General features: G+C 41.5%; 1 protein-coding gene across 2 annotated transcripts in view; it reads right to left on the bottom strand.

Annotated features, from left to right (window-relative positions):
* Nucleotides 1–9,784: 9,784 nt before the first annotated feature.
* The window catches only part of PUS7 (pseudouridine synthase 7), a 49,183-nt gene continuing 47,956 nt past the window's right edge, over nucleotides 9,785–11,011 (bottom strand). For both annotated transcript variants that reach the window (XM_080701557.1, XM_080701556.1), the window contains one exon: nucleotides 9,785–9,933. In XM_080701557.1, the coding sequence (XP_080557683.1) occupies nucleotides 9,797–9,933 (137 nt within the window). In that variant the 3' untranslated portion in view covers nucleotides 9,785–9,796. The remainder of the gene's footprint in view (nucleotides 9,934–11,011) is intronic.

Genomic DNA, 11,011 nt, shown 5'->3' with positions numbered 1-11,011 from the left:
AGAAAAACTAGAAACTACATCATACTTTTTGGGGGTTACTAGGGGTTGAATAAGGGCCTCACTCATGCTGAAAACATGCTTCATTACAACATCCAAAGCTGCACATCAAATTTGTGTCGCTTTAGGTGGTTTAGAGTTCATAGAATGGGGATTAAGGTGGATTAAGCACCATGAAACTTACTCCAAGTAAGAGTAAGTATATCTCTCTCTCTCTCTCTCTCTCTCTCTCTCTCTCTCTCTCTCTCTCTCTCTCTCTCTCCATATATCTATATCTATATATCTATATCTATATCGATATAGATATATAGATATATCTACATATATGTTTAATTTGATAAAAATACAATATTAGGGAAAACCTGTTTCAGTTCTGACATTAAGCACAGAAAAAACGCTGAACAAACTGAAAATCAATGACTATTGGGTTTTCTTAGACTCATCAGAGAGTGAAAGTAGCAAGGCAAACTTGTTTAAAATCTGGAGACATGAGCTAGGCATGGTGGCACACACTTGTAATCCCAGTGCTTGAGAGGCTAAAACAGGAGGATTCCAGGTTCAAGAACAGCCTCAGCAATTTAGTGAGGCCCTGCCTCCAAATAAGAAATAAAATAGGCTAGGGAATAGCTCAGAGGTAGAAGGTCCCTGGGTTCTACCGCCCAACACCAGTACAACACACACACACACACACACACACACACACACACACACACACACAGTAAAACCTGGAGACAGAGCTGAGCCTTGTGGTACACACTTGTAATCCCAGTATTTAGGAGGATGAGACAGGGGGATTGCAGTTTCGAGGACAGCATCAGCAAATAGTGAGACTCTTATTAACCTAGAGAGACTCTGCTTTAAAATAAAAATAAAATAGGGCTGGGAGTGTAGGTCAAAGGTAGAATGCCCCTAGGTACAATCCCCAGAGCCAAAATAATAATAATAATAATAATAATAATAATAATAATAATAATAATAAACAATACCTGGAGACAGGAGCACAAATAGAACCACAGTTTATCTGAAACAGAACTGCTAGAGCTGTAAACTGGCAGAAATACCTGAATGGTGATTTTGGTGAATTAGTAAAAGTCTGGGTGTGGACTGGCTTGAGAATGAGGAACTCCTGGGATTATAGTCAGAATGGGTTTTACTTTCATGAACTTGACTGGGTTCTCACCACGAAGAGCCAAGAAACACTTGTGTTTTTGGCAGGGAAAACAATGTAATGGATATTTTGAAATGTGCCCAGAGTATTCTCTATAACAAATAACTATTCATCAGGGCAAAAACTTCAGCAGAGGCTTATCTGACTTGAGGAAGGAAAACCACCCAAATAGAGCCCCTCTAATCTTCCTGTCTCCCCTGAGTGCTGAGTTCCTGATAAGAAACGAAATGATGCACGTCACAAACTTGGACGTATGTCAAGAAAGGAAGAGAACTAGCTGGGAGTGGTGACACACACTTGTAATCCCAGTACTGGGGAGGCTGAGATAAGAGGAGTGCAGGTTCATAGCCAGCCTTAGCTACTTAGTGAGGCCCTCTGCTACTTAGTGAAACCCTTTTTCAAAATAAAAAATGAAAAGCCGGGCATGGTGGCGCACGCTTCCAATCCTAGCATTTGGGAGGTTGAGACAGGAGGATCGCGGTTCGAAGACAACCTCAGCTACTACTTAATGAGGCCTTTTGCAATTCAGTGAGACCCTGTTTCAAAAGAAAGAATAAAAAAATAGGGCTGGGGATGTAGCTCAGAGGTAAAATGCCCCTGGATTACATCCCCAGTACCACAAAAATAAATAAATAAATAAATAAATAAATAAATAATTTAGAAAATGAATTGAATAGTATTTGAATATTTCAATCAATTGGGCATGGTGGCGTATGCTTATAATCCCAATACTTAGGGAGGCTGAAATAGGAAGATCGCAGTTCCACAGCCAGCCTCAACAACTTGTTGAGGCCCTCTGTAATTTAATGAGACCCTACACCAAAATAAAAGAATAAAATCAGGCTGGGGCTGTAGCTTGGAGGTAGAATGCCCCTGGTTCCATTCTCAGGACTACACATGCACACATACAAAAAGAATAGCTCAGCCGGGCGTGGTGGTGCACGCTTGTAATTCCCGCACTTGGGAGGCTGAGACAGGAGGATCACACAAGTTTGAAGCCAGGCTCAGCTACTTAGTGAGGCTCTCAGCAACTTAGTGAGACCCTGTTTCCAAATAAAATAGAAAATAGGTCTGGGAGTATAGCTCAGCAGTAGAAAGCCTCTGAGTTCCACCCCTAGTACCACCAAAAAAAAAAAAATAAATAAATAAATAAAATAAAATAAAATAAAATAAAATAAAATAAAAATAGAGCTGGGATGTAGCTAGGACATAGAATGCCCCTGGGTTCCATCCCCAGTACTACAATAAATAAATAAATAACCATAAATAAATAAATAAATAAATAAATAATCTATCTTCTCTCTTTCTCACCTCTCTCTCTGAGAGCTTTGTAATATTTATAGAAGAGAGAATTGCAAGCATCTTGATTATTAATAATCAATTTGGTATGTGCTCCCATAGCAAAAATATTTACTTCTAGTCACCTTAACACTTAATAATGCACTAAGCGATTCAAAATCACTTAAGTCCTACCGGGCGTGGTGGCCCAAGCTTGTAATCCCAGCATTCGGGAGGCTGAGACCTGAGGACGGACAGCCTCAACTAATTAGTGAGGTCCTCTACAACTCAGTGAGACCCAGTTTCATAATAAAGAATAAAAAAAATAGGGCAGGGGGTGTAGCTTGGAGGTTGAATGTGCCTGGGTTCCATCCCCAGACCCGCAAAAGTAAATTAATAAATAAAATAATAATAATAATTCCAGCATTTGGGAGGCTGAGATAGAAGGATCGAGGTTCAACAGCCCCAGCTACTTAGTGAGGCCCTTTGCAACTCAGTGAGACCCTGTTTCAAAATAAAAAATAAAAAATAAAAAATAGGGCTTGGGGTGTAGCTCGGAGGTAAAATGCCCCTGGGTTCCATCCCTAGTACCTCCCACACAAATCACTTAAATCTTACTTCCAACTCATATATCCCAAATTTTACAAATTAAACCTTAAAGTTAAATTTACTATCGGCCGGGCGTAGTGGCGCACGCTTGTAATCCCCGCGCTTGGGAGGCGGAGACAGGAGGATCGCCAGCCATGCTTGCTTAAGAGACCCTGTTGCCACATAAAAAAGTTAAAAAATAGGCCTGGGAGTGTAGCCCGTGGGAGTGTATCCCGGAGGCAGAAGGGCTTCCAGGAACCCCAGTACCACAAAAAAAAAAAAAAAAAAAAAAAAAATTACTATCATAATATTGAAATGCAGCAAAGAATAAGTGATCTCTCTCAAACTGTACTGTCGAATTTGGTAGCAACACGTGGCTACCAAGCACTATAATGTGGCCAGCACACATTGGGATGTGCTTGATGTATAAAATACACTAGATTTTGGGCTGGGTGTGGTGGCACATACTTGTAATCCCAGCATTTGGGAGGCTGAGACCAGAGGATCGCGGTTCGTGGACAGCCTCAGCTACTTAGTGAGGCCCTCTGCAACTCAGTGAGACCCGGTTTCAAAATAAATAATAAAAAATAGGGCAGGGGGTATAGCTAGGAGGTCGAATGCCCCTGGGTTCCAATCCCAGACCCGCAAAAAAAAAAAACAAAAACAAAACCAAACAGAAAAACCATTAGATTTTGAGGACTTAGTTGCAAAATGAGATTGAAAAATATTTAGTTATTTTTAAATTAATTAATTGATTTGATTTGCGGTACTGGGAATGGAACCCAGGAGCATTCTACCTCCTAGGTATACCCCCAGCCCTATTTTTCATTCTTTATTTTGAAACAGGGTCTCACTGAATTGCAAAGGCCTCATGAAGTAGCTGAGGCTGTCCTTGAATTGTAATCCTTTTGTCTCAGCCTCCCAAATGCTGGAATTACAAGTGTGCACCACCATGCTAGGCCTTTTTTTTTTTTTTTTTTTGGTACTGGGGAACCCAGGGACATTTTACCTCCAAGCTACACCCCCAGCCCTATTCTTTATTTTGAAACAGGGTCTCACTGAGTTGCAAAGGACCTCACTAAGTAGTAGCTGAGGCTGTCCTTGAACTGCAATCCATGGTGTGTCACCATGCCCGGCGACGCTCAGTTTTTTTTTTTTTTTTTTTTGGTACTGGGGATTGAACCTATAGGCATTCTACCTCTGAGGAACACCCATAGCCCTATTTTGTTATTTGGAAACAGGGTCTCAATAAGCAGCTAAACCTGTCCTCAAACCTGCAGCCTCCCAAGTACTCAGAGTCTAAATCTATGCCTCCATGCCTAGTAGAGGTGGCTTGGAATCCTCTGATCCCTGTAGGTTGTTGAAGCTGGCCTTGAACCTGTGATCTTCCCATCTCAGTTTTTTTTTAGTTTTTGATGGTACTGGGGGTGGAACCCAGAGGCTTCTACCTCCAGGCTATACTCCCAGACCTATTTTCTATTTTATTTGGAAACAGGGTCTTACTAAGTTGCTGAGAGCCTCACTAAGTAGCTGAGGCTGGCTTTGAACTGGTGTGATCCTCAACCTCCCAAGTGCAGGGATTTCAAGCATGTGCCACCACGCCGGGCTCAGAGGTTTTTTTTTTTTGTGGTACTGCGTTTCCTGGAAACCCTTCTACTTCTGGGCTACACTCCCAGACTATATATATATATATATATATATATATATATATATATATATATATATTTTTTTTTTTTTTTTTTTTTTTGAAACAGGGTCTCTTAAGCCAGTGAGGCTGGCTTCAAACCTGCACGATCCTCCTGTCTGCGCTTCCCAAGAGTGGGGATTACAAGCATGCGCCACCACACCTGGCTCAGAAGTTTTTCAATACTGCTAATAAATTGAAATGATATTTTGGATATATTGGTTTAAATAAAATACATAACAAGTTAATCTCAGCTGGGTACAGTGGTGTATGCCTGTAATACCAGTACTTGGTCTCATTGAATTGCAAAGGGCCTCACTAAGTAGCTGAGGCTGGCTGCGAACCATGATCCTCCTATCTCAGCCTCCCAAATGCTGGGGTTACAAGTACATGCCACCATGCCCAGCTCTATTTTATTTTTTATTTTGCAACAGAATATGGCTCTATTGCTGAGGGTCTTGCTAAATGGCTGAGGCTGGGCTTGAACCTGTGATCATCCTGTCTCAAGTACTGGAATTACAGGAGTGTGTCACCATGCCTGGCTCCCAGCATTGTACTCTTAGAGGACAACAGAATACTCTGGACTCCCTAACCATTCTTGTTTCTTTCTTTTTTCTTTTTCTTTTTTTTTTTTTTTTTTGCGGGTCTGGGGATGGGACCCAGAGGCATTTGACCTCCGAGCTACACCCCCCGCCCAATTTTTTATTCTTTATTTTGAAACAGGGTGTCACTGAGTTGTGGAGAGCCTCACTAAGTAGCTGAGGCTGCCAGCGAACCGTGATCCTCCAGTCTCAGCCTCCCAAATGCTGGGATTACAAGCGTGTGCCACCACGCCCAGCTTGCTTCTTGCAGTTCCTGCCTTCATAAGAAGCTATGGCAAAGGAAAGTTTTGACTGTTAGTAGTCAGGAATTTTCAGGGGGTAAATATTCTGTATGGAGAAACAAGGCCACAGAGCCTTAAGGTTGGTTTGACTAAACCTTTGGAAAAAGAACATTTATTTGCAGGCAAGGGTAGAAAAGAAAGGACTACAGATGATCCTGGAAAAAGCTAGAAAAACAGCATGGAAGTGAGGTTACAGATGTTTCTTAGAGAGGGACAGAGGTCAAGCCTGAAGTCCTAAATCGCTGTGAGCCCAGCTCTAACTATGCTGTAATGAGGTTTGCATGTGTGTTCATCACCGGCTGTCCCTTTTGACCAACAGACTCTCCTCCGTGCTCAGTTGGCCAATTTGGTAACGAGGGTGGTGCTGGGCAGTGCGGAGCCACTAGCCACATACATGTATGTGAGCAGCTCAAATGTGGCTTCCGTGGCTGAGGTGAATTTTAAGTTTTAATTCAGTTGAGTGGCACCATGTTGGCCAGTACATGTCTAGAACCTTGATACAAAGTGTGTGCAAATGGAAGCACATCCACTCTCTGGCAATTGGTCAGACATGCAGTATTTCATATTCTACCCAACCTCCTGAAATATATTCTGCAATTTACAAGTGGCTGCCAGGTCATTCCTATGCACATCAGAGTTTGCAAAGCACCTATGGGACAGGGGTCTTATTTGAATACACTGAAGCCTCAGCCAGACATGGTGGTGCATGATTGTAATCCCAGTACTGGGGAGGCTGAGACAGGAGAAGCGCAAGTTCAAGGCCAGCCTCAGCTACTTAGTGAGGCCTTGTTTCAAAATAAGGGGAAAAAAAAAAAAAAAAAAAGGATTGGGCGTATAGCTTGGAGGTAGAATGCACCTGGGTTCAATCCCCAGTACCTCAAAAATTAAACTGAATGAGCCTGTAAGTCTGTGTGGACTCTCCTTCCTACAGAGAGTATCCACATTTCTCCCTCAGGTTTTTCAAAGTGTTCATTATCCAAAATTAAGAGCTTCTTTTTTTAAATTAAAACTTTTTTTTTTGTGGTACTGGGGACGGAACACAGGGACATTCTTCCTCCGAGTTACACCCCTGGTCCTATGTATATTTTTTGAAACAGGGTCTCACTGAGTTGCAAGGGGCCTTGCTAAGTAGCTGAGGCTGTCTGTGAACTGCGATTCTCCGGTCTCTGCCTCTTGAATGCTGGCATTACAAGCGTGCGCCACCAAGCCCAGCCCGAAATTGTGAATTTATACCATACAGAAATATATATAGCTCCACAAAGAGAGAAAGCAGATTTCGCTGCAAAAAATAATTTAAAGTTATCCTTTGCTATGTAAGCAAATTCTTTCCAATTTATTCCAAAGATCAGATCCTGGCCACTTAGCATTGTCATTTCTCCTTTATATTTCTTACTATGTTTGAAACAAATAAACAACAAAAGAAAACAACAAAACAAGGAAAAAAATGGTTCACTCCCTAGTCTGCTTTTTTCTTTTTTCTTTCTTTTTTTGTTTTTTGGTGGTACTGGGGTTCCTGGAAGCCCTTCTACCTCCGGGCTACACTCCCAGACCTCTTTTTACATTTTATATTTGGAAACAGGGTCTCCTAAGCCAGTGCGCGCGGCTGGCTTCGAACCTGCGCGATCCTCCTGTCTCTGCCTCCCAAGCGCGGGGATTACAAGCGTGCGCCACCACGCCTGGCTGCTTTTTTCTTTAAAAAAAAAAAAAAAAAAGCAAAGGCGGGTATGATGGTGCACACTTGTAATCCCAGCGTTTGGGAGGCTGAGACAGGAGGATCTGGGTTTGCAGTCAGCCTCAGCTACTGAGTGAGGCCCTTGGCAACTTAGTGAGACCCTGCTTCAAAATAAAGAATAAAAAATAGGGCTGGGGGTGGAGCTCGAAGGTAGAATGCCCCTGGGTTCCATCCCTAGTACTGCAAAAAAAAAAAAAAAAAAAAAAAAAAAAAAAAAGCACATACACTATAGCATAGACTGATAGCTATATAACAATGAAATATTTGATTTCACATTTTGTACCCCTTCCCCATTTTTTAGTGCAAACTGGCCACAAAATGTATTCCAGTGCAAATATCAGTTTATGCTAATCTATCCTGCCTGGAGCACTGGTAAAGTTTCAAGTACTGATGTGCTATTGTAGCTGCTACCAATTTTTTTTTTGGGGGGGAGGGATTATTGAAGGATGCCCAGAGATATTCTACCTCTGAGAAACAATCCCAACCCTATTTTATTTATTTTGAAATAGGGTCTAAGTTACAGATTGTCTTGCTAAATTGGTGAGTGTGACCTCAAACCTGTGATCCCCACCTCAGCTTCCCAAGTACTAGGACGACAAGTGAAAAAAAAAAAGCCACCACACCTGGCTTTCCGTTCTCTCCATTCCTCTTTTCCACTCTAGAAAAACTACTGGAAGCTGGGCATGGTGGCTCACGCTTGTAATCCCAGCATTCGGGAGGCTGAGACCGGAGGATCGTGGTTCGCGGACAGCCTCAGCTACTTAGTGAGGCCCTCTGCAATTCAGTGAGACCCAGTTTCAAAATAAAGAATAAAAAATAGGGCAGGGGGTGTAGCTCGGAGGTCGAATGCCCCTGGTTCCATCCCCAGACCCGCAAAAAAAAAAAAAAAAAAAAAAAAAAAAAAAAAAACAAAACAAAACAAAAAAAAAAAACTACTGGAAAACCGGGCATGGTGACACAAGCCTGTATTCCCAGTACGCAAGAAGCTGACACAGAAGGATTGCAGGTTTGAGGACAGCCTCAGCTACTAGTGAGACTCTCATCAACTAACAAGACCGTGTTTTAAAAAAATATATATGGCTGGAGGTGTAACTTAGAGGTAGAAAATGCCCCCTGGGTTCAGTCCCCAGTGACACACACACACAATAAATAAGTAAATAGGGCTAGAAGTAGAATGCCCCGTTCCCTAGTACCCACCCCTCCCCCAAAAAGCAAAAACAAAAAATAAACCAAAAAACACTGAAAGATGAGGGAGTGATGCCTCTGATTGGAAGGATGATCGCGAGTCCCGTCTAGTCCAGCCAGGACGTCGTCCATCTGACACTCTTCATACTCGTCTCAAATCTCGCACCCGACCGAGACACATCTGTGTCAACACTATTGATGAGGATTCTTCACTCACTTAGTTCCTCGCCTTTAGTCGGGAGTAAGACTCATGTGCACTCAGCTTTAGATATTTATTTGATTCATTTACATAATCAGTAGAAAGGAGTTTTTAAAAATATTTATCACATTTGGTTCTAGAAATGATAGAAAATAAAAATTGGTACAATTATGTTTTACAACTTTGGAAAGGCATATCTATACTTTTACACCAGAGAAAAGTTGTATGCGATGGCAGAAGTGGAAATACCTACGCAGTTGGTGGCAAAGGGGGAGCGCTGCGGACAGAAGAAGCCCTTGGAAAGTTTTAGTTTTCTTCTCTACCATTATATCTTTTGGAGCAAGTACCAGTCTAGTGGAAAGAGTTCTGAACATAAAAGGCACCTAGAGTAAAAATTAGACCTTAACCAATAAAAACAGATACACATGCTTACATTGAGAAAAAAGGCCCTTTCAATGCAAGTCTCCTACTGGCACTGATAATATAAAAGCAAACGTCACTGGAAACTAAACAGCATATAAATGCTTACCTGAATCTGTCTCTGAGCTGCATAATGACAATCATGTTTGTGTTCATACACCGTAGATATTTTATGGTCATTTAAACCACATGAATACTTTGTTTATATTCATAAGTGGTGACTCTCAAGTTTTATCTACCCACAGTCGAGATCTGTCTTGTGACATTCCCTCTTAAAATGCACTGTTGTGTACTCCATTCATGGACATTTAAAAAATGCCCATTGTTCTTTATGTAGCAAAAATTAAAACTGCAACTTTAAACCAAAGTCCTTTTTTTACATTATAAAGCCAGTAAAGCTGATATTTTACTATGATTTAAGCACCTAATGCATATTCTGACCAGTTTATATTCTCTGAGATAAAATCAAGATCCTCAGGATTTGTTTATATGTACAAATATTGCAAATTATTTATCTAAGCTAATAAAAACTTTAAAAAATACAAATAATTCTTTACCACAAAGATTCAAAATCCATATACAGGTCTGTACTAAGAGGAAAATGAACAGGGAGCCAGTAAGCAGACACTTGTCCACATTTCTCATCTATGAATAGGTACTCCTCAGCGGAGCCATGTTGTGTTCAGCTGGGTCTGGTTCTTGATGCTGGTATCCATTTTTAGCACTTCTCGAATAGCCATGGTAGCGTAAGTAGAAGGAGGAAGAGAAAAATCCATTTTCAGAGCTCTGTATTTGCCTTCTGCCAGGCAAGAAAGAAGACAACGGTCAGAAAATGAAGGCAGTTACTGACAGATGGGAGAGAGTCATACACTCTCTTTACCAAGAACTGTGCTTCATTCTTTAGACTTCTGCTTCCCACAGGGCCTCAGACAACGAGACTGTGGAAGAGACCCGAGTGCATTAACTAGTTAAAGGGATACGATAATTCTACCCAGGAACCTTCACGCAAAGGGCAGATAATAGAAAAGCACAGGGAAATGCATGTTAAAAAAAAAAGTAGGCAGAGCACGAACGTACATGCTAATAATCCTGCTATTTATTTATTTATTTTTCTTTCTTTTTTTTTTTGGTGGTACTGGGGGTGGATGGAACCCACAGGCTTTCCACCTCTGGGCTGTACTCCCAGACCTATTTTATATTTTATTTGGAAACAGGATTTCACTAAGTTGCTGAGAGCCTCACTAAGTAGCTGAAACTGGCTTTGAACCTGTGCAATCCTCCTGTCTCAACCTCCTAAGCGTGGGGATTATAAGCGTATGCCACCACGCCTGGCATAATCCTACTATTTAGAGGCAGAGACACAAAGATTCCATGTTCAAAAATGGCTTCAGCAACTTAGCGAGGCTCTCATTAACTTAGTGAAACACTTGTTTTTAAAAAATAATATAGGGCCGGGCATGGTGTCCTGCGCTTGTAATCCCAGCATTTGGGAGGCTGAGACTGGAGGATCACGGTTCAAGGACAGCTTCAGCTACTTAGTGAGGCCCTTTGCAACTCAGTGAGACCCTGTTTCAAAATAAAAAATAAAAAAATAGGCCTTGGGTTATAGCCTGGAGGTAGAATGCCCCTGAGTTCCATTCCTAGTACCGCCAAAAAAAAAAAAAAAGGCTGGTGATTCAGTTCAGAGGTAAACAGCCTCTGGGTTCAACCCTTAGAACCACAAAAAGGGTGGGGTCATTTGACAATGATAATGAAAAATATTTAGTTGTTTAAATTCTTCCTGTATTTTGCCCACCTTTGTTCCCTTTGTGGAGGATGGGAGGAAAGAGTCACTCACATACATATTGCAACCTCTCACATTTACTCATTATTAGTAT

The sequence above is a fragment of the Muscardinus avellanarius genome, assembly GCF_963383645.1.
Source record: "Muscardinus avellanarius genome assembly, chromosome: 9".
Taxonomy (NCBI): Eukaryota; Metazoa; Chordata; class Mammalia; order Rodentia; family Gliridae; genus Muscardinus; species Muscardinus avellanarius.
Note: the sequence above shows the minus strand (reverse complement) of the source record. Positions and strands in the feature narration are given on the sequence as shown.